The 23,439-nt window shown below is 38.6% G+C and overlaps 3 protein-coding genes across 3 annotated transcripts; 2 read left to right on the top strand and 1 right to left on the bottom strand.

Moving 5' to 3' along the window:
• Window positions 1-90: 90 nt before the first annotated feature.
• On the top strand, window positions 91-4,216 carry gpn3 (GPN-loop GTPase 3). The gene is made up of 8 exons (XM_041810534.1): window positions 91-268; window positions 435-543; window positions 1,887-2,054; window positions 2,334-2,458; window positions 2,566-2,681; window positions 3,483-3,579; window positions 3,669-3,797; window positions 3,888-4,216. The coding sequence occupies exons 1-8, from the start codon at window positions 221-223 to the stop codon at window positions 3,951-3,953; spliced, it is 858 nt and encodes a 285-aa protein (XP_041666468.1). The 5' UTR covers window positions 91-220; the 3' UTR covers window positions 3,954-4,216.
• A 48-nt stretch (window positions 4,217-4,264) lies between these two features.
• On the top strand, window positions 4,265-9,058 carry arpc3 (actin related protein 2/3 complex, subunit 3). Its single transcript, XM_041810535.1, has 7 exons — window positions 4,265-4,401; window positions 4,793-4,892; window positions 5,969-6,045; window positions 6,972-7,040; window positions 7,266-7,392; window positions 8,342-8,436; window positions 8,800-9,058. The coding sequence occupies exons 1-7, from the start codon at window positions 4,396-4,398 to the stop codon at window positions 8,860-8,862; spliced, it is 537 nt and encodes a 178-aa protein (XP_041666469.1). The 5' UTR covers window positions 4,265-4,395; the 3' UTR covers window positions 8,863-9,058.
• A 2,219-nt stretch (window positions 9,059-11,277) lies between these two features.
• LOC121524938 (ubiquitin-conjugating enzyme E2 G1-like) lies at window positions 11,278-15,515 on the bottom strand. Its single transcript, XM_041810536.1, has 6 exons — window positions 15,301-15,515; window positions 14,701-14,803; window positions 14,497-14,594; window positions 12,661-12,839; window positions 12,199-12,299; window positions 11,278-12,058 (listed from the first exon to the last, which is right to left on the bottom strand). The coding sequence occupies exons 1-5, from the start codon at window positions 15,341-15,343 to the stop codon at window positions 12,213-12,215; spliced, it is 510 nt and encodes a 169-aa protein (XP_041666470.1). The 5' UTR covers window positions 15,344-15,515; the 3' UTR covers window positions 11,278-12,058; window positions 12,199-12,212.
• Between the last annotated feature and the right edge of the window lie 7,924 nt (window positions 15,516-23,439).

Below are 23,439 nucleotides of genomic sequence, written 5' to 3'. Positions count from 1 at the left end.
ACTGTTCAGGAGTAATAAAGTTTCGCAATAAACGTAAAATACTGCTTCGTTGTGTTCCACACTCATACCATTAGGTGGCAGTACTGAACAGTATACTGAGCTGTGAACACCTACGAACACAAGAAGAAGTAACGAGCATCAGTAAATATTTTTCTGCTAGCTTGATCGTCCTAACTAAACACTGTACAACTTTTCCACGACACGTTATAATTGGGGCAAAATGCCTCGGTATGCTCAGATAGTGATGGGCCCGGCGGGAAGCGGGAAGGTAGGATTGTCTGTTATTTTGTTTTAAGTGTAGAAATGCATTATTATGCTATTCGGCTAATGTTGTATGCTAAAGCATGAGGTTGTCAGGTTGTTTCCACATCGGCCTGGTTAAAGTTATGGCTCCCTATTCGTGTATTGTTTAAGTTCTTTTTTTTTAATTTCAGAGTACCTACTGCTCCACCATGATCCAGCATTCAGAGGCTATAAACCGCTCCGTTCAGGTGGTCAACCTGGACCCAGCAGCTGAGCACTTTGACTACCCTGTCATGGCAGGTAAATAAACATATTTGCACTTCCGAATCGTGGGATATGGGTGAAAAGTAACCGAGTGCATGTGAAGTAGCACATTGCAGGAGAATGATTTCACTTTTACTCCCAAAACAACATTTTACTAACATTAAGTTTCACCTTATATTAAACAACCTGGCTGGAGAGTTATTCTCTCATGTTGTTGTTGCACATTCAGACTTGACAGACATTTGACTCTGTTTTCCCATGATAACACCTCAAATTCAGTTGTTTCCCCAAGATTCCAACTAGTTTATCTCCTTTATTTGGATAATAAAGCTGTTTTTCGTATGCTAATGATGTAACTTCATAAGATATCTTTAGAAAATTACCAAAATGTACAAATTACTGGAAAATAGAGCCAAATATATATATATATATATATATATATATATGTCCTCCCATTGCTTCTGTTATGATGTGCTTTTAAAAATGTTTTTTTTGTCCTTTCTCTTTTCAGTCACATTTTTAACCTGTTTAGGTTCCAAATTGTAGCCTGTTGTTGAAATTTAGGTCACAGTTTCTCATTAATGAAAATGTTACAATCTGAATGTTGACCTTATTATTAGAGTGCAGCCGCCTGACTCTGTGCCAGAGAAGAAACAAAGTCTGTTTTCTGGCTCAAATCTCTGTAATGTTCCTTTAAATGATGATCCACAGACCACTGTGGCTGATAGATTTGGCAAAATTACCTTACAATGAATAATAAAAAACAGTATTTAACTGAATTTTAACTTTCAATAAAGGCAGTGACGTCAGCTAACAACAGACAGTACTGAGTCATGACATCATGAGTCCGCATATTGGCCCCGCCCACATGAAACCATGCCTGGAAAGAGGTGAAAAACTTTCTAACGATCTAAAGCCAGAATTCAGTCACATGTAGATCTCAGGGTTTTCATACGATTACAGCAACTATATTCCAACATATCTAGTGTGATAAGACAGGTATTTTGGATTTCACTTTGCAGAGTCTTTAAGGAGGTTGTCATGGATCCTGATGTTAGACCAGTTGAGAAATTGGGGTTTATAAAAAGCACACATGCTCACAGTAAACACAACAATACAGATATAATTCAATGTAACACATAGAATAAAGAAAACAAGAAAAGTACATGATTTTTGTTTTTCATCAGTTGTGAATGCATGTTATGTATATTTTGGATGACACAGATTCCTCATGTCTTTCTTTCTTCAGCCAAAGAGATTAATGAACAAAGATAATATGCAAGCATCATAAATGTTCTTAAACACATGCTTGTATTTGATTATATTAAAAAGGTGTTATTCTTTTTCCTAAGACAGTCTTGTGTTTTTTGTATCCAAAGATATCCGTGAGCTGATCCAGGTGGATGATGTGATGGAAGATGAGTCTCTCAGATTTGGCCCTAATGGTGGTTTGGTGTTTTGCATGGAGTATTTTGCTAACAACTTTGACTGGCTGGAGGAGAGCCTGGGGCATGTAGAAGATGACTACATACTGTTTGATTGTCCAGGTAATCATCCTGCTAAAGGCTGTTTAGGATGGATTTAACTATTTCTGTTGGCAATGCCCCAATAATGTTGAGGAATTAAATGATGTCACTTCTGTTCTTGGAACATGTATTTTTATCACCTTTTAGGCTACTGATCTCCATGACAAAACAAGAGAAAGAAAATTAGATTTGCTATGTTTTTATTACAGGGTTATGATTATAAATTGCTAACACTATTCCAGTTTAGGTTAGGTTGTCTTTGCCTTTTTGGCCATTTTCAAAAATGCCTAATTTTTGCAGGTCAGATTGAACTTTACACACACCTTCCTGTGATGAGGCAGCTGGTGGAACAGCTCCAGCAGTGGGAGTTTAGGGTGTGCGGGGTTTTTCTGGTGGACTCTCAGTTCATGGTTGAGTCTTTTAAGGTAACAGCCAAGTTGTGTCTTATCTCATTGAGTTTCATTTCAGCTCTGTCCTGTTAAATCTATTAACAGTATCTTATCTGAGTCCCTCTTTCCTCTTTTCACTGCAGTTCATCTCAGGAGTCATGGCTGCCCTGAGTGCCATGGTGTCATTAGAGATTCCTCAAGTCAACATAATGACAAAAATGGATTTGCTTAGTCCAAAAGCTAAGAAGGAAATAGAAAAGTGAGTGTCCTGTCTATGATGCACACATTATATGAAACCTGTTGCAACATTCCCCTGTCACCAATTTAGAAAAGGTCCAGAAAATGAATTCCTCTCCATGAGTTGGTTTCTCCTTACAATCTGAAGTCACGATATTTATTATTTAATTGATTGTCTGTTTGTACTTAATTTACACATCATGCACTAAATGCTGCAGTGTTCCAACAAATCGATTCATTGAAAGCATTACAAATTTGCGTGTTTTGTTTGCAGGTCAGTGTTATGTAGTATGTTCTGTTTTCCCTCCCAGGCTTTGCAAATAAAATCAGCTACAAAAAAGGTTAATTTCCTGAAACTTAACTCAATATCTTTTCAATAATCCTGTGACCAGAAATAATCAACATTAATGGGAGAAACTTTCCTAATCAGAACATCCCTTGAAGTTATAAATTGGACAGTACTTTGGCGCAGAGCCAAGCAGCTGAGCGCTGATCAGATCCATTTTTTCTTTAGTCTGAGAGGATCATGTTTCTCGTGAGGGGTGTGACTTTGGCTCATTGAGCCGACACATCCACACCATCCTAGAGCTGATTTTACTACCCCATTTTCCATGATTTTGAAGCTTGATTTTATAAACTTAGAGATGTTTTTATGACTGAAATTTGGACTGGGGTTCATAATAACACAGCGGCCTGTCATAAAACAAACCTAAAATAGCGAAATAAATAAAATATATCTTAACAGTGACTTTTATTCCTTCAAATGTTAGAAATTAAGAATGATTTTCTTCTGGAATCACTGATTGGCTTTTTCTTTTATCAGGTACCTTGACCCAGACATGTACTCCATGATGGAAGATAACTCCGATACCATCAGAAGCAAAACGTTCAAGAAGTTAACTAAAGCCATTTGTGAACTTGTAAGTAAAGCCTACAAACTTACACTTGGTTTAAATTTTATTCTGGATTATACATTTTTTTTTACAGCCTCTCCTTCAATTTGATCTAGATTGATGACTACAGTATGGTCAGATTCCTGCCTTTTGATCGCACAGATGAGGAGGGTATTAACATAGTCCTGCAGCATATTGACCTCTCCATACAGTATGGAGAGGACCTGGAGGTCAAGGAGCCAAAGGTGAAGATAAATTGAAATTAATTTAAATTTAGCAGTTTACATAATATGTGTATTTATCTTTGCTGTAATATATCTTTTATCGTTCTTCAGGAGTTGGATGAAGAGTTGGCTAACTTAAACTATGATGAAGCTTTTCAAGGCTGTGGGGACAGCTGATGATTAAACCACTTCAGGAATTCTGCAGAAAAGTGACTGGCTGCAAGGACGTGAGAAAGGGACATGCAGGGAACAAAACAGACCCTGAAGATCTTGTGTTTATTTGTTCAGAAGTTTTTATTTATGTGTGCCGTGATGCTGAGTCCTGAGATTCGGCTTTAACCCATGCACACCCATTATGTCTTTACTCATATCCGGACTTTAAACATTTGTTGGTAAGAAGAAATATTTGTGCTTTATTTTTTAATAAAATATTACCCCAAGCTGAACAGGTTTGCCTGTGTGAATAAAAACAGTATGTTGGCGCCCCCGTGTGGCAGCTACGCAACAGAACATTTAGCCACTTCCTGTAAAGCTGAAGGGTGGGACAAGCGGAAGCAGGGTCCTGTGGCGTTAATATTTTTCTCCGGCTGAGCAGTTGGATTGATATTTATCACTCAGCATGCCGGTAAGTAAATTTAACATGGGTATTAAACAAACTAAGGGTATTTGCGCCTTTTAGAGGCAAAACCCTGCATAAAAACTCAACTGTGACATAGCGGCCTTCGGGCTAAAGCTAGCAATGATGACGAGTCTAGTTAGCATTCTTGGCTAGCTTTTATTAGCGTTTTGTCGTAATTCGGTGATACTTAGATTACTAAACACAATAAAGTAGCCCCAAGTCTACGATAACATACTTTTAATGTACATAAATAAATGCTACATTATGCGGAGACAACACAAGCTTTGCAACATTAATGACGGTAGCAGAGCTGTCATTGATGCCAACTGACGGATCTGTATCCAGCAAATTCTGCTTGTTATGTGGTATGTGACAGCAACTTTTGTCCTTTCCTAAGGCCTATCACTCAACCCTGATGATCCCTGAAACCAGGCTGGTTGGGAATATGGCTTTACTTCCCTTGAAAACCCAGTTCAAGGGGCCAGCCAGAGGAGACGGTAAGGCTGCATGGTTCTTAGAACCAGTGTAAAAAGGATAGAAACCCAATTAATCCCAAACCAAACATGTGATGTTAAGTTGAAAATGGTTTTGATAGTTCATGCAGGATCTATACCTTGTTAAGACACGTTGCTCATTTCCTGATGAGTTAGTATCATTTCCATATATGGCATTGAGAGTGCACACTATGCTTCAGCTTCTCCATTTATGCGTGTTATACTGTTCACAACTTTTTCAGTGCATGCAAAGCAAGATAGTCAGGGTCTTTCTGATTAAGTGAGACCCTTTCTGTGCTGCTGTTTTGCACATGCAATGACTCAGAGAAGAGAAGATGTAATGAAGTGTTGCAAAGTGGGATCACATTTTATTAGAAATGTCAGAGTCATTTTTAAAGGGGTATTTCAGTATTTTTGAAGTTGGGTTGTCAGGGGTACTTCGCAAAACTAGTGCGGGTTAGTATCCTGCAGTGATATCAGAAAGCATTGCCCCTTCAAAAAGGACCTGCTAAAAGAAACTAGGATGTGCGGTGTAGCAGATGGGTATAGTTTCACGATGTAATTTAGCGAGTTTAAGGTAAAGATGAGCCAGCTAACAATGCTGGCTCAACTGCACACTATAAAATGTTTGGAGTGTTTTATTTTTACCCAGAAAACCTCTGTGTTTTCAAAGCAATGTGAGCATCAGCTACTTGCTAAGTGTTCTTCTGCCTTATCTTATCTAAACAGCTGTATGTGCCAAACCCAGAGGGTTTCTGGGTAAATAATAAAGCCTCAAACATTTTCATTACACTGTACAATTCAGTCCACGTTGTGTTTTTGGGCACATTTGACCCTAAACTAGCTGATTTATGCAGCGAAACTGTACCCATCTGCTACACTGTATAGCTTAGCATCTCCAAACATATCCTGTTTAAGGGACAATATTCACTGAAATCTCTGGAGGCTAGTGCCACTACTAATGCCAGGTACCTTAAACAGCCCAGCTTCAACTACTTCCTTTAAGCTATTAAGTATGTGCCTTTAAAGGAGTCATGTATTGATTAACATATTTTTTAATACCCTGTCCTTCATTTCAGGTGTAGAGTCAGACATTATTGATGAGGCTATCTACTACTTCAAAGCCAATGTTTTCTTTAAGAACTATGAAATCAAGGTAAGAAATTAACTGTCGTCTCCTCTGACAAATTCACTGACCCATTAACGTAGTGTAAAAAAAACAAGTAAACATATGTCCGTATGCATATGAGGTTTTCTTGTAAAAGTTATAGTATGACATAAATTGCAGAGGTGGAGAAAGTGCAAGATTGTCATACTCATGAAAACGTACAGTTACTTTGGTTAAAATTGACTTGAGTAGAAGTAAAAGTACTGTTCTGTAAGTCTACTCAAGTAAAAAGTAGATCATTCAGAGTTTACTGAGTAGCTACTTTTATAGTGAAATATGATCTTCCCTTAATGTGTTATAACAACAGAATATGAATCTCCAACCAGGTGTGACTTAACCCAAAGTAAAATGTAACAGCTGTTTTGGGTTAAAATGTAGAATCAATCTTTCTTTATTGACCATTGTTAACAGAAAGCATGGACCTCCTTTTTTTGTTTTTTGTTTCTAAATTCAGGACTTAATTCTTTTTAAAATGTAGTGAAGCACAATCCTTTGCCCAAAAATAAATGCATAAATAAAAGTATTGATTTTAAAAACAGTTCAAAAAAGTACAAGTACACGAAATAGCCTTTTAATTACAGTGATGTGATAAAATGTAATTGGTTACTTTTCACCCCTTATAAAATGATCAGTCTTTTTATAGTGTGTATGTTCCTCTTTTAGCTCTCTCTCTTCTCTGTCTCTTCCTTCTGTATGGTCTAAAGCAGCCATATTTTGTTCTTTCACATGCCCAAGCATGTTTTCTCAAGTTCCCTTCAGCTATGCATAGTTACTCAGGATTTTCAGCCACGCAACCTTTTACTGCACCAAACAGGCACATTACACAATATGTTAGCACATACTAACAAAACACCTGTAATTATTTGTTTCAGCCTAATTTCACCAGATAATCTGTATGTTTCTGTTTCTTCCAGAATGAGGCAGACAGGACGCTGATTTATGTCACACTGTACATCTCTGAATGCCTAAAGAAGCTACAGAAGGTAGATTGCAGATTTATTGATGTGCATATTACTGTATATTGGCTTCATGCAAATCTTAATGTTTACAGAAGTAATTGTGTGCCTCCTGTGATGACTGATAACCTTCAAGTTCTTACAGATGATTAGGAGAATGTTAGTTTCCCTCACAGAACAGAAGACGACATTTGTTGTCATCATTTGATGGGAACATTTGCAGATAATTGTTGTGTTTTTTGCTCTTTACAGTGCAGCTGTAGGAGCCAAGGAGAGAAGGAGATGTACACTCTTGGCATCACTAACTTTCCCATTCCTGGAGAACCAGGATTCCCTCTTAATGCAATGTACAGTAAACCAGCAAACAAGCAGGAGGAAGGTAAGGGTCAACACTATTAACCAGGGCCAGTATCCATTTCTGCATCTAAAGAGGTTCACCAAGACTATAAAGAAAAATGAGTCAAACGAGGTCTTACTTTGTTGGACATGAACAGCATTTTTACAGTCTTTAGCTGTGAAAAATTGAGGACCTGTATCCCCAGTCTGTATTCTGAATTACTGCCAGTGTCCTTGTTCCCTTCTTGTATTTCATGCAGTTTCTTGGCTGAAGTAAGATGAAGTAAAAATAGCTATGATGATCAGAGTGCTGTTGGCCCTTGTAGTTGGAAACGCTGTTTCAAGCCTCTGTTTTGTACTTGAACAGTATCGGGACATTTATGATGCAGTAATTTAGTCTCTTTTATAATTTCATCAGTTGAAAGGAAATCTCTAAAAATGCTACAGTTTCAATTTTAGCATTCAGATGAATTGTATGATATTGTTTGGTCTTTATGAGTGTATTAATTTCATTTAATCAGAGCCTTAATTGGCAAAGTACCACCATAAATAACTTTAATTGAATCGGTCCCAGCATGTTCTAGTAATGGACTAGTGCTAAAGGTAAACACTTCACTCCGAAAACCGATTCTACGGTTCTGTGCAACTTCTCGCATTTGCCTCTTTGGGTCAATTTAAAACCATAAAAAAGTGTTCGGCATTTGAATTTAATGGTATTTGACTATTTTGTGCCCAGTTTTTGTAGTATCCTGTTAGTGCATATTTTTCTACAGTTATTTTACTTTAAATAATTGAAAATGAAAGCATGCCCTAAAATGATGATAAATTCTTTCAAGTTTATATAAAGGTTAAATGAATGAATGAATTTGATGTTTTATGGACAGTGGTGTAGTCTCTGTGTAGAGATGTTTTGCTAGGACTAAGAAATAGAATGATACAGTTGTTGATTATGTGATAAGCTTTGAAGCTAAAACTAGTCTCACTTTTTCCAGAAACTATGAGGGCATACCTGCAGCAGATCCGCCAGGAGACTGGATTGAGGCTATGTGACCGTGTTTTTGACCCCCAGACAGACAAACCTAGCAAGGTGAGCCCAACATCTCTTTGAATTTACACCGGTATGAGTAATGTTGATTGTTTCCGATGTGGATTCAAAAAATGACAAGCCAGGTACATTGGTTGTACCAGCTCTGCCTACATTTTTTTTATTTACCAAATTAACTACACTTGACATGACTCTAATGTAAAACATGGCATTTTAACAAAGAAAGGGACAACGGAGAAAATTGAATAACAACTTTTTAGCAAGAGTCTCTAACTAGATTTTGTTGATGGAGTTTAAATCTGGCCATCCTACAATCTGGATTGTAGGATGGCCTTTATTTTAACAAAAATACCTAAAGTTTAGAAGCTTCTGGCACCTCTCTAAACACACTTTTGTTTCTTGCAGTGGTGGGTGTGCTTTGTCAAGAAGCAGTTCATGAACAAAAGCCTCTCAGCTCCCGGACAGTGAACACCTCAGGATCCAAAGTTTCTATTCTACACCTGCAACATGGATGGGTGGATTTGTCTTTTTTTCGGGGTGGGAGGGGTTTGCTTTTGTGTTGCAAAGATGATTTTATACTCTTTCAGTTTAAAGATATGTATTCTCCTGTCTGACTGTTGACAGTATTGAGCTGGCGCTTAATTCAATAAAGCAATCAAAGTAATACAAGTTTAACATGAATTTACTTTAAAATTTTACAGAAAGATACATTTGCAATCTTTTTGGCAATTAGAGTTCATCATGATGACTTCATGTACTTGAAGGGGTAGAGAGGCAAATGGTAGGAACAGGATTTCCCTCGATGTAGTCTAGACACTGGACTTCTGAGAAGTTGGACCAGGAACCAATGATATGGCTCGGAGAAGAAAGCTCAGTTTAAGTTCCTGCTTGAACTTCAGCTGAGCTCCATTTCTGTGCACAGTCACTGCAGTTGAAAACCTAATCAAATTTATTCTTTTACTTGGATGTTCAAAATCAACAAATCCTTGAATATGCCTTTGTACATATCATTTTAGCACTGTAAAATGCACTTAAGCATTCAGTATTGATGAAAAGAAGGTCAGTGCAAATTTAAAAATTTTGACCTAGTTTAAAAGATGCAATCAATTCAATACTTTGGTAAAAATGTCAACACTGAGGTTTACTTTTCGCTGGCGTCATGCCAAAACCTGATATTTTCAAAATCACCACTTGTCAGGGAATGAAAAAAAAAAATGCTGTAATTTTCAATTAATTTAATACTGAGTGGTCGTAGTCAGCATCTTTTTAACACTTTTCATGGCTATGGAATCGAGTAAAACCCACAGGCAAATGTAAAGGGTGACCGATAGCACTGATTTATAAGAAAAACATTAAAATAATGACAGAGATACAAAGTTTGGCCTGACAACAGCCATTGGTTTTCAAATTTAGCTTTACCAATAAACCTTCATATGCATTATTTACCAGCTGATAGCTTAAATTAGCATAAAATCCATCTGTTAGGAAGTTTTTCAGTCAGGAAGTCCTTTTGTTACAATCTTTGTCCCAGTAAGAGTGAGATATTAGAAGTTAAATGAAACTACCTGTAAAGCTTCAAATAAAGTCCATCCAAGTTAAGGACCTGTTCCAGACAAAAAAGAGGAAAGAAATCTCTTTGCGCTTTGAGTTGATGTAGTTTTCAGATCCAAACTAAGAAGAAAAAGCAGCAAGACAAAGAAAAACAAATCTGTCCAAGAAATACAGAAGAATGCTTTTATAAATACCATGTAAGAAGACTCTTAAAGATCAGTTGGAGGTTTTGATGCTAGTATGCATCCTCTTGGAGTCTCCTGCTTGATGACCTTGTTAAAGATTTCAATTCAAACCTCAGTGAGTGACAGGAGGGATAAGGACTTTGCTGCTTGTGCTGCCTGGAAAGATTGGAATAAATTTCTGAAATTTTCACAATAACATTTTCATCGTAAGTATTTGAGCCTCAGGACCCACCACAACTCTTTAAAAGAGAAATTGGGACCCAAAACGTCACATAAAGAGTCAGGAAATAATTGTTTTCAAGTGCATCATTACAGAAACATTGAGAAAACATGCATGCCTCATTTTTAACTTAACTTTCTTGCCATCACATGTAAATGTTGGTTATTTTTAAGAGCTATTGTAAAATTCACACATTATCACTGGAAAACCAACTTGTCACCCCAAGGTAGTGAAATGCATAGGTTGAGATTTCAAGAAAACTAAAATTTACTCATTATGTCAAAATGGAGTAAAATAATGATTTATGCCAGCTCAGGGCCTCTGTACATCACTGATATTTGCTGCAACTGTTATGTTCCATGCACATTTGCAACCCACAGAAAGCAGCTCACTTTGGAGTCTGACCCACCAGCTGAGAACCACTGCTTAGAACTACTAAGACCATCCTGATATTTTCTTATCTCTACAGGCCAGCTAGCACTCAGTGATTAGCAGGACTCTCCCCCTTGTTCATCCCCCACAGTGCAGGCAGGCAGTTGGCATAGATGGGCTATCAAAACATGATTGAATTAGTAATTTGTGATTAATTTATCATGACCTGATTCTGTACATAATTGAATATTCTTTATGGTGTAAATGTACAATTTTATTGTCTTTCACATCTTGTCTATACACAAGATGTGTGTGAAAATAAAGGCATGTTTAGTACCAATATCTGTCCCAAATGAAGGCACAGTAATTTGTAGTCTGAAGAAAATAAAAGCTCTGGCTTTCTGTAGTTTTACAGTGAGCTATTTGAAAAGATAACCATGGTGTCAGGTCAGATAAACACAATTCAACACAGCCTCCATCATAAGACGAATGCTTCATCTCTGCCCACGTTCCTCCAGAACAGACACATTCAAAACGGTGAAAGATTAAAGCATGTTCATCAAAAACACATTTATTGATATATTCTTTGGTTTGTCCACAATAGTTTTTCTTCCTGCATGTAGAAAAAGCAGTCAGTTGCAGTCTCTCTGGAGACAAGTTTCCTTTGCTGGCGGTCAAAGTTAAGGCAGTGCAGGGTGATCAGTTTTCCGCTCAGGGAAAAAAAGGAACACTTCCTCTGCTGAGCGTGCAGGGAAAGCAAAGCCGGTGCCTGTTTATTCCTATTTCTTAAGCAACTGCAACACTCCAAACTTGCATAACTAATGAAGTAACTGTAAGGTTGGTTGGCTCAGTGAGGCAGGTTGAAAAGAAAAGAGAGAACTCCATTAGACAATAAGCATCTTTAAATTAGTCACACGCTAAATAAATAGGTAAACAGAACAAACTAAGAATAGGTACAGGGGCATTTATCAGTGGGGATAACTGCTCCTTAAATCTGACAAATATGCACATGACAGAGAAGTAATTAAGAGTATTTTTTATCTTCCTGTGAGAGAAAATGCTGATGCTTGATCGGAAGTAGTTTTCTCATACTGATGGTAGAAAGTGAAAAGTAAACCAGAACCTTTGACAGAGTGAAAGCCTCTGTTCTAGATGGTGTGACTTATGTTCAAAATTCATTTTTAAACTGCAAAATCCAAATAAGGAGAGATAAATGAATTGTACATTTTGTGAGTCTTTTTCCTTGTGAGTGGCAAGCTGATGTTTACGTTGTGCAACATGTTCATCTAGATGGTTGAGTCTTGCCAGTTGTTGAATCCTCTGTGCAGTATCCCACCTGAAACAACATGAACACATCAATTTGATAATTGTTTGCCAAATTAAATTAGCAACAGTGAACTCAGAGATCAAGATCCACTAGTTTGAGGAGTTTGTGAAGTTATATTCTGATAAATCCTGATGTGTGGCTGCACTTACTGTGAAGCGATTCCTTAATCAAATGCCATCTCTTGACTCCTTCTCACACAGCGTGCAACCTTCTTCTTAAACACCCCATTAGGATCTTCCCGCCACTCTTTCTGCAAGATATCAATATTTCACCAACAACTTCAAAAGTGACCAAACATTTTGAAAAAAAGGTCACATGTTAAACTTGGTTTCAAAGCTCAGTTGGAGCTGTTTTTCTCTCACAGGTAAGTATTAGATAGTCTCCTTATAGCCTTTAAAAAGTACCCCCCATCCACAGGAACCCACCTCACTAAACCCATGTTTGTATTTCACTTAAAAATCATAAATCACCCATAAATATGACTTGTAGATTCAGAGTTTGTGTTAATCTAAGGACTCAGGTTCCCATTACAACAAGGACATACATAGTATATCAGTGGTAATATGCAATATCAAAGCAACCCTATCTTAAGTGGCATTTTGGTTACTTACAGCTGCATCCACATTTGCAGGAGAGTCTCCGTTTGGGTCTGCAAGCATGGAGATGACACTGATCATGATGGTCTCCACTGTGTGGATTGGCAGCCAGCGCTCCTCAGGCTTCTCGTAGCCATACTTGTCCTCTCCAGGTTCGTGCAGGATGGAGATGCAGACGTCACCATTTTTTGCCACTGGCAAGAGGCAAAGAGAGAAACATAAAATAAAATAAAATGTTTCCAATAAATCAGAGGACTGAGTACTATACTGCATCTCTTTTAGAAAATTAGATCAGCTAATATAATATTGTGAGTTGTGCTTCCACTACTGTGGCACAATTAAGCACAATTTCTTTGTTATCCATGTGGAAAAAAATGCTCTGAACACATTGCAAAAATGTCAAATTACCACAAGAAATGTGAAATCAAGAAGTGTAAAATTTCCTACTTGGATAGATATCTGACTATTCCGTTTTGATACAGTCAGATGAAGTTAAAGCTATTACTGGCATTTAGATAAACAGGAGGCAATTTGTAGCATGCCCAAGCAAGCTTGAGACTCAAAGTCCAGTTTCAGAGCGAGAGCCCAGTGCCATGCTCAGGCACAGTACTCTACCCAAGTCTTAGCATGGATGAAGGAGTGGGCTTAGGCATGTTATGACAACCCTCTATTCACAAGAGTTGTGCAGCAGGGCTATGACGCTACGATACATTAATTCCTTTTAACTGACCTAAATGATTCAAACTAAGCTACAGTGAGTAAAGTTCCTGTCATTTTGTCTGTGTTTTCTCCATTGTGCTGACTCTGTGAAACTTGTAGACTATGTGTATCATATTACTAAATGATGACGTACCCCTGCTCAGGCCTTGTTGGGCTTGGAGCAGTGTGAGTTCAGGCCAGCAGGGGAATTGTAAAGGGGGGAACAAATGTGCTTCAGCATGGTATGGGGCATTGGCCCAAGTGTGAGTGGTAAAAACACTTTTGGAATTTATTTCACGGGGCACTTTCCAAACAGGTTTTTTTAAACAAGAAGATGGGCAGATAGACATAAAAACTGTAATTACATAATCACGTAAAAGGCTGCCATTATGTTTGTGTTAGATAATACTTCAAATGTTTACAAAATGCCTGCAGAAAGGCCTTTAAGTTTACAATGGTGCCACCATTGTTCTTTGTGGACGTACCTTTATTTTCAAAAGGAAAATCTTTCATTTTTGGAAATTATTGAGTTATTTTGAAAGCACTACTGAAAAAACTTCCGGTGTTGTTTTTTTTTTAATGGGACTTGGTATCTGTATGTTCAGAGTTGAGAAAAAAAAAACACCAAAACCAAGAAGGTAAACTCAGGATACCATTTCTGTATTATATCGAGGGTGCAAATTTTAAAGCTGTCCAGCAATTATGCACAATATTACCTAATTATGCAGCCCTAGTATTTATTTTATTTATTAATCTTCACATCCTATCAAATATTAAACAATGTTATCCCATATCTGATATCTTTCTCACAAACGGCGCAGGCCTTGAGCTACAGCTGAGACTGACAGTCTTGTCAAGTTATTTCAAATAACTGCTGTAGAGACTAATTTGTCTGTATTATCAGAATGTTGATGCAAATCTTTAACCTGCTCCCCAGTTTCTGAAGCTTATTTCCTTTTAAGTTATTGATTAAGAGCAACTGATCTTATCATTTAAAAAAAATTGTTACTTTTTGGATCGGTAAAGTGATATTTCCCGAATCTTACAACCTGATTTACACAAGTTTCTCAATCCATTACCAAAAAGAAAAACATTTCTCCTATCTTGCTTTGATACAAAGTAATTGCAAAAGCCTGGGGAGTTGGTTCTTACCGTTTGGATGCCATATCTCTGTGATGAACTTCATCTTAGGTGGCCTCAGAGGATAGTCACGTGGGAAGGTGAGAGCTGCTTTGAAGAAACCTCCTTCACTACAAATGACAGCAAAGATGGTTTAGATATTAACTTTAGATTATGTGTGAATACAACTTCAAATGCTTGGAAGAGAAAAATGCATTCATGGGCAAATACACTCACAATAATGTGTCCTGTGGCCCAATAACGACCACCTCCCACTGATAGATGTCATCATCGTCTACAAGACCCGCAGAAAAGCCTTCCACTGGGTTCTTGTTCAGCTCTGAAAACAAAAAAGGGACAATAGCTTACACAAAACCAGATTTATTAATGAAATGTACAATATGTTTACAAGGGGAGTATGTTCATTAAAATAGCTGTCGAAACAGGTGATGTACGTACATAACAAGTGACCTAAATTTCAGAAAGACTAAGATTAACGATGACAATGGAAACCCCAGTTGGCGTGTGAAAACCCAAGCACGTTTCAAAATCCCAAAACACGGAAAATGTGTAATATGTAATGTATAATATACAGGGAAACAGTTTTAGTAGTTATTGAGCAATAGCAGCCAGACCTAACTTAGTCATATCCTCACTAACAGACGTCTGGTACGATGAATGCACGTGCACTTTATCTTTATTTGTCACGAGCTGAATTCGTCATTAAACATGAGCTTAACAAACAACACAATAGCTTAACAAACCACATCTGATTCTGATATTAAGACAATATTTCTTAAAATGGCCAAAGCACAAGTAGCAAGTTAGCCAACTCACCTGCTAATTGTTTACGTAGCAATAACGACGACTGTTCCGTCATTTTTAGCCGTATTTTTTACACTATTTTAATTGTATTGAACCAAAAATGTCTGTCAAAATGTCAACGAGGTTAAATTAAACATTGGGGAAGAAAAGCAAAGAGCTGTGTCCACGTTTTTATCCTCCGTCTGTCTGGTCTGACAACACCAAAAACATGAGTCAAAAGTATTACATGTTGTAAGCCCTCAGTTACACCTGTAAGGCCAATAATGCTTTCATGAGGTAAACTTTCAGAAAAGACTGAACCAAATAAAAAAGTTAAATTAAGACAGTGAGTAACGGAATTTTTAAAAGGCAGTTAATGTGGGCAGAAAGACCGGTAATAAAAAGACAGAGGCCTATTTTTTTATTACCTGCGAGGATTTACTGAGGGCAAAACACTTCCTTTCAGCGCTTTCTTCTTCGCGTAGCTTAAAAAAGCACACTGTCAGGAATGAGTTACTGCCACCTGCTGTTTGAAATGAATAAAATAGTATTTGAATTGAGAACGTGTTGTGTTCTATGACGTCTCCAGTTTGACAGAGAGAGTCTGAACAGACACTGTTATTCATCTATAATGTCGTTCATGTCATTTCATAAATGTTCTACATTATATGTTTATTAAACTGGCCATTAGAGTTTGGATATCAATTATCGTATAACCGTGCGATTTTCATATTTTAAGCTTTTAAATCCCTAATGACCCAATCCTTCCCATTAACTGCCATTCATTTTCATGGAACGTTTCCACCCAGAAAGGAGAGGGCCTGATACCATTTGGGCAAAGTAACTGGATTGGTTGCTCTCATCAATTACATGCAGGTAAACTTATGTCTGTCTTTAACAGAATTGTGCTCCAGCCTTAACATTTCAGTTTCAGTTTTTGCCCTTAGAGTTTGTTAAATATGCTCCTTTTCGTGGCTCAGAAATTTCAACAAGGAATATCTGGAGGTCATGTCTCTTGTTCATTTTGGACCTCCCTAATATTTGGATGTCCCTTCTGGACCAGCTGATGTTCTTCCTGGACCATTGCATGTTCTTCTGTGACCTCCTGGACCATTAGATGTTCCTCTCTGACAATCTGATCCTCATCTTGGACCACCTCATGTTCCTCCTGGACAGTCTCAATGGTTTTTTGGACCAACTGATCTTTCTCCTGGACCATCAGTGGTTCCTCTTTGACTTCCTGGATGATTACAGGTTCCTTTTGGATAATATGATCTTCTGCTGGACCACCTCGTGTTCCTCCTGGATAGTCTCAGAGATTACTTGGACCAGCCGATCTTCATCCGGGACCATCTTTTGTTACTCCTGGATGGTCTCAATTATTTCTTGGACCGTTTCTGTTGCAGTGGTCACACTCTTGTTTTGAATTGAGGGCTCTGGGTTAGTCTCAAGCATTTAGAGCTTCTTTCTGAGCTCCTCCACTTCCCTCTCCAGGTCAAGGCACCTCTTAGTCTGCATCTGTAGTTGAATTTGTAACTCCTTCACCTGAGATTTACTTTGGTCCTTTATCATATCCACTTCCCTTTCTAGCTCATGGCATCTGTAGGTCTTTTCCTCCAGTTGAATCTGTAGCTGAGACTCACTTTGATCCTTTATCACCTTCAACTCTTCCTCAAGCATGTCTGTCATGTTCAGGGCCCGGGACGCTGTCTGCAGATGCAGGTTCATTTCAGTCTTCAGCTGCTTCATCTGGACCTCAACAAGACTCATGAGCTCTTTGATATTGCCTGTGATATAACCTGACCTCCTGTTTTTCAATGAAAGCCTTGAAGTTTCCATCAAGCCTCTTGATTTGATCCTTTGTCTTTTTTCTCCAAGTGTCCCCTCAATGTCTTCTTTTGTCCTCCTCTGTCCTTACTCCATCCTGAGGTTGAAGTGCTCAACTGAACTAATGGATCCTTTTGGTCTCATCTCCTGGCGTTTTTGTTGCCAGTCATTCTCCTCATGCCGCCATCGGGTTGGTGGCAGGAGGCATCCTTGGTGTGGTGCTCCATGTAGCAACTGAAAGTTACTGGAGGACTCACTGTCTTCATGGCTCCTGAAAAAGCAAAATTCAAGGACGGAATTAAGGCTGACTCCCTCCTTTTCAGATTCTTGAACATCTTTCTCCTTCAACCATTTGGCACAGCTCTTGAGCTTGGATGGTTGATTCAACCTTTTTTGAACATTCATTGCTGTTGTTGTTGTAATCTGTGTAGGTTTAAAATTTTTAGAGAAATTGTCTCTAAAAGTGTCTCTTAACACACTCTTGCCTTTAGAGTTGCATCTGTGAACAGGTCTGCAGCTTGTATTCAAGCTTCGGCTGAATGCCCTAAGTGGCTTGATGTGTCAACAAGCCATTCAATCCCTGCTAAGACCCACCCTCCAATGCCATGAGCCAATCACACTGTTGCAGCTACACAGTTTTGGGAAGTGAAATTCCATTTAATTTTCTCTAACGGGGATTTTGTTGAAGTAGGGCGGTCAAGATTAAATGCATTAATTGTAATTAACTACCATCCACTATTAGTGCACCAATTAAAAAAAAAAAACGAACAAAGGTGCTCACAAGTAGCTGGATGTGTCTCACTAATCATTGCAGAAATGTCACATTTACAGTGCATAAATCATAAATCAAGTCATGTTAAATAAATATGAAGGAAGGATAGCTCTCAAAATGTCCACCCATCTGTTTGCGTTGGAGCAAATGTGATAAACACAACGGCAGCACATAAAACTCACCTGTTGAGACAGCAGAGCCAAAGATTAGCTAAGATGCTAACACTAATTGTAGTGAAAACAGACCTGAACATAAACACTTTTCTTGATTAAAAAAATCAGGAAAGTCTTCGGTTATCACGACAATATCCACAGCCTGTTTTATTCACAGGGTTTACAACCTTAATGTGTTGTTGATGATAGTTATTTGCTAACATAATCAATACATCTGAGCCCACTAACATGATATCAACACTACACAGGAGAGGTGCAGCTTCCTTCCTACAATGACTATAAACCACTTTCATAATCCTAAACTCCACTGCATCACAATCCAAGCCTTGGACAGGCTGCCACTGAAGCTGTATGATTGTTTCCCGCTTGACTTCCTTGTCAGTGCATCTGCTGAAGAACCCAGCTACTGTGGTGTTACTTTTCATGAAGCTGTACAGCCTATTCCTAAACGACCTCGAGTACAGCCACTCATAAAATGCTAGTGTAATTTATTGTGCTTTCTTCTTTGTCTTTTGTAGAGCTATTTCCAGGTTTGTTGACAGCAAAGATTTAATGCTTGCCTACTATGCTGTGTGACCTTTCCCATCTCACTCCTGCATGTCATCACTAGCTGTGCTTTGTTCACACCTGTCATACATGATATGAACAGACCGCACATGTCATATATAAATGTATTATACTGACATTAGAGAAAGGCAGAGAAACACAGTCCTGACTTTGATTTTTAGGCCACATTTACATAAAAACAATCTGTGGGAAATGGAATAACTTTTTGAATAACAAAAACATCTGACTAGGCTGACCTACTAGGCCAGTAGCTGGTAATGTGACTTTATACTGAAACAAGATGCACATGCATGCAAACGCCTTCTTCCACAGTGGTAAGACATGAACATACAAAAAGATGGCTGACATGAATGTTTGAGTGGATGCATGATGAGGTGGGGTTGTTTCTTCAAGTGCTTCGTAGCTGCAAAGCAAGTGAATTACATAAAAATGACAAGTGGGAGTGAGCAGCCCAAACAGAGCTAGTGAGTCCACCTACTTGTGCATGGTTATTGACTGGAACTAATGCATATACAAGTCTCCATTTTATGAAGGAACAGTGGTGTTGTCAAAAAAGTTGTACTCTGGAACCCATTTTAAGAACTTTCCATTTTCAGGCACCCAGAATACTGTTTTCATCTAAAGCAAAGGCCAAAACAAAACAAAGTGTTGTTATTTTCAGAAAAAATCATTGCAGGGTAAACATTGCCTTTGTGTTTTCCTGTTTAGGTTATGAAATTCTTGTCTCATGTGTGTCATGTTTTGATGTACTTCCTTACACCTGTGTGTTTCCCTCCTGTCTGATTACCTGCCCTGCCATAATTGGTCTCAACTACTCACCAGCCTGGACTTTCCTGGCTTCACACCAGCTTTTTTATGAGCTACATCAGCCTTCTGTTGCCAGTTTTTGAGGATTTTAATCTTGCTTTTTCTGTGTTTTTTTCTCACAGTTGTTAGATTTGTATCCTGATTTTGTTCCTGGACCTATTCTGTTCTCCTACCAAGGAGAATATTAAGGATTTGCCTTTGTAATTGAGTGAAAACAGATTTCTACAAAGTAATCTCAATTACACAAAAGTATGTAATATAAAATAAGTGACTGCATAAATTATTTCCCCCTTCAAGTCAGTATTTAGTAGATGCACCTTTGGCTGCAATAACAACACTGAGTCTATATGGATAAGCTTGCACATCTGGAAACTGCAATTTTACTCCATCATTCTTTGCGAAACTGCTCAAGCTCCGTCAGGTTGCATGGGGATCGGGTGTGAACAGCCCTTTCAAGTCCAGCTGCTTTAAACAATTTCTGTGTACGTTTGGGGTCATCGTCTAATTGAACAATAAATCCCCTGCATAGCTGTAGTTCTCTTGAAGACTGAATATTTTCCTATATTTTGCTGCATTCAATTTTCACTGTACGTTTACAAGCCTTCCAAGGCCAGCTGCCAAGCAGCATCCCCACAGCATGATGCTGCCACCACTGTTCTTCACTGTAGGGATGGTGTGTTTGTGGTGATGTGTGGTGCTTGGTATCTGCCAAACAGCATTTCTCTGATAGTCAAAAAGCACCATTTTGTTTTCATCAGATCAAAGGATTTTCTTCCATTCGACAATGGAATCTCCCTCATGCCTTTTGGTGAACTCAAGCCCAGATTTATTATGACTTTTCTTCAACAGTGGCTTTCTCTTTGCCACTCTCTCATAAAGCTTTGACTGGTGAAGAACCCGGGCAACAGCTGTTGTATTCAGAGTCCCTCCCATCTCAGCTGCTGAAGCTTGTAACTCCTTCAGAGGAGTCATAGGTGTCTTGGTGGCCTCTTTCACTAGTCTTCTTCTTGTAAGGTCACTCAGTTTGCGAGAACAGCCCACACCTGTGCCATATTCCTTTCTTTTCTTGAAGATAGATTTAACTGAACTCCAGGGAATATTCAGTGCCTTGAAATGTTTTGTATCGATCCCCTGACTCATACTTTTCAATAACCTTTTCTCTGAGTTGCTTGGAGTGTTCTTTTGTCTTCATGGTGTAATGATAGCCAGGAATACTGATTAACCAGTGACTGGACCTTTCAGACACAGGTGTCTTTCTACAACAATCACTTGAGACACATTCACTGCACTCAGGTGGTCCACATTTCACAAATAGTGTGACTACTACTGGCCGGGCATCTGTTGAATTAGGTCAGTCACTTCAAAGGGGGAGAATATTTATGCAATCATTTATTTTACCTTGCATATTTTTATTCAACTGACATTTCTTTGTAGAAATCTGTTTTCAATTTGACTTTTCAGAGGGTATTTTTTGGTTAAACAAAATCTAAATTATATTGATTCATAAAATCAGTAAAAGTGTAAAACATCCAAAGAGCAGAATACTTTTTAGTCAATATATAATGCCAGCCCCAATAAATCAATCAAGAAATATATATATCCATTACATCTGCAGGCTGTAATGCCCCAATCATCGGGCTAAAGCGTATTGTCTGCAGAAGAAGCCAACTCAAGCCCTGTCGGGGTCCCAGAGTGCACAAATCTGTAAAGGACTACCATTTCGTCTCCGTGTGGATGGCCAGCTGCATCTTTCTTGAAACGATTACGTCACACATAGCATAGGCCACTTATGCTGCATGTGCAGTCAAACCAAAACAACAATGGCTGATTACAGGGTCGTGTTCATGCTGTAGAGGCTACTGAGCTTGTTATGGCCTTTACAGCAAAATCTGATGCTCCTTTACCACCACCGCAAAACGCACACACCATATGTTTTTAAATCCAACGCGGAGAACAACCAGGAGGGCAACTAGAAAAAAGTTTGTGTCAGTTTTCTGTGATCTTCTTCTCTCTTTTGGTGCATTTCCATGGCAGCGTTACAGTGCCACGTACAGGCTTGGCATATGCACTACAGTGTTTTCAATCGTTTTCAGTGGTTCTGTGCTTACGCAGATATTTCCTGAAACAATCCTGTCTTTACGGAAAGCTTTTTCAAAACAAAACGTGTGGATGGAGCCTCAGTGTGAGGGTTGTCACTGCTACTATTTTGGTGGCAACAGTGAAGTGCTAATTGTGGAGGAGGAACATCTTGAACAACTATTGGAGTTGTTTCCACTCACACTGCTCCAGTAACAACAATGTGTACATTCATATGAGTAACAGTGCAGATAAAGTAATTTGTGAGTTTTATAATGCAGTATCTTGATTAGTCACTCGGGTTCTTTTTATAATATTAACTAGTAACTGCAGCTAATTAATTTTCAGTAACCTGCCCATCACTGATCCTGACTTGACGTCTTTTACCTTTCTTATCTCCTCTGACAACCTGTGACTTTTTCAGAAACTTCTCTGAAGATTGAGCCAGTGAAGTCACCTCAGGTCTATTTACTGACTTTGTTTTTGCTCACAGGCACCCATCAGAAATGCCATGAAAAGACATTTTTAATCAAATATGTATCAGAAGAAGTTTCTACTTGAGTGTTTTCCTGCAGATTAACAGATCCTGCTGTCACCCACAGTTCTTTATAAAAATGTAATGCATATGCTCACATCTGCCAGTTCAACTTTCATCTCTGCAACTTTCTTATTCTTATAAGGCATGAAGAACACTGTGAAAATAAGAGAGTTTTCAGGCTGTGTAGCAGCCAATAATTTTCTAGAGAAATCTCTGTGCACATGGGACAAGACCAGAGGTGAATATTGGACGATGTTAATCTGCAAGCCCTCAAGAGTACTGCATCACAACAGGCATGATTCTGATCTATAAACCACTGCATAGGCTCAGGAGCACTTACAGAAATCATTGCCTGTCAACATAGTTTACAGTACCATCCACAAATTCAAGTAAAAGCTGTTTTGTGCACAGACAGAGCCATATGTGGACAACGCTGCCATCTTCTCTGGGCCAAAGCTCATTCAAAATTAACTGAGGCAAAATGGAAAACTGTTCTGTGGTCTGATGAACAAAAATGTAAAATTGATGTAGGAAACCATGGACGCCTTGTTCTTGGCACAACTACAAACCTACTGAGAAATGGCCGTCCACCTAAAATTACAGGCAGGGCAAGGAGAGCATTAATCAGAGAAGCAACAAAGAGGCCCATGGTAACTCTGGACTGGAGGAGCTGTAGAGATCCACAGCTCAGGTGGGAAAACCTGCCCACAGGACAACTGTTAGTGGGCACTCCACAAATCTGGTCTTTGTGGAAGAGTAGCAAGAAGAAAGCAATTGTTTAAAAAAGCCTTAAGGAGTCTTGTTTGCAGTTTGCCAAAATTCATGTGGGGGACACACCAAACATGTGGAAGAAGGTGTTTTAGTCAGATGAGACCAAAATTAAATTTTTTGGCCTAAACGCAAGGTGTTATGTGTGGTGGAAAACTAACACTGCACATCACCCTGAACACACCACCCTGCTGTGAAATATTGGGGTGGCAGCATCGTGCTGTGGGGATGCTTTTCTTCAGCCAGGACAGGGAAGTTGGTTGGACCTGATGGCAAGATGGATGGAACAAAATACAGGGAAATTTTAGAGGAAAACCTGTTAGAATCGGCGTAAGACTTGAGACTGGGGTTCACTTTCCAGCAGGACAACGACCCTAAACAAACAGCCAGAGCTATATTGGAGTAGTTCAGACTGAAGCATATTCATGTGTTGAAAGTCCACAACCTAAATCCCATTGAGAATCTGTGGCGAGACTAAAAAATTGTTGTTCACAGACACTCTCCATCAAATCTGACTGAGCTTGAGCTATTTTGCGCAGAAGAATGGGCAAAAAATTTTGAAAGTCATGCATAATTTTCCTTACACCTCACAATTATGGGCCACTTAATGTTAATCCATCACATAAAATCCCAATAAAATACAT

The sequence above is a fragment of the Cheilinus undulatus genome, linkage group 17 (genome assembly GCF_018320785.1).
Source record: "Cheilinus undulatus linkage group 17, ASM1832078v1, whole genome shotgun sequence".
In the NCBI taxonomy this organism is placed as follows: Eukaryota; Metazoa; Chordata; class Actinopteri; order Labriformes; family Labridae; genus Cheilinus; species Cheilinus undulatus.
This window is presented reverse-complemented; position numbering and strand designations above follow the sequence as displayed.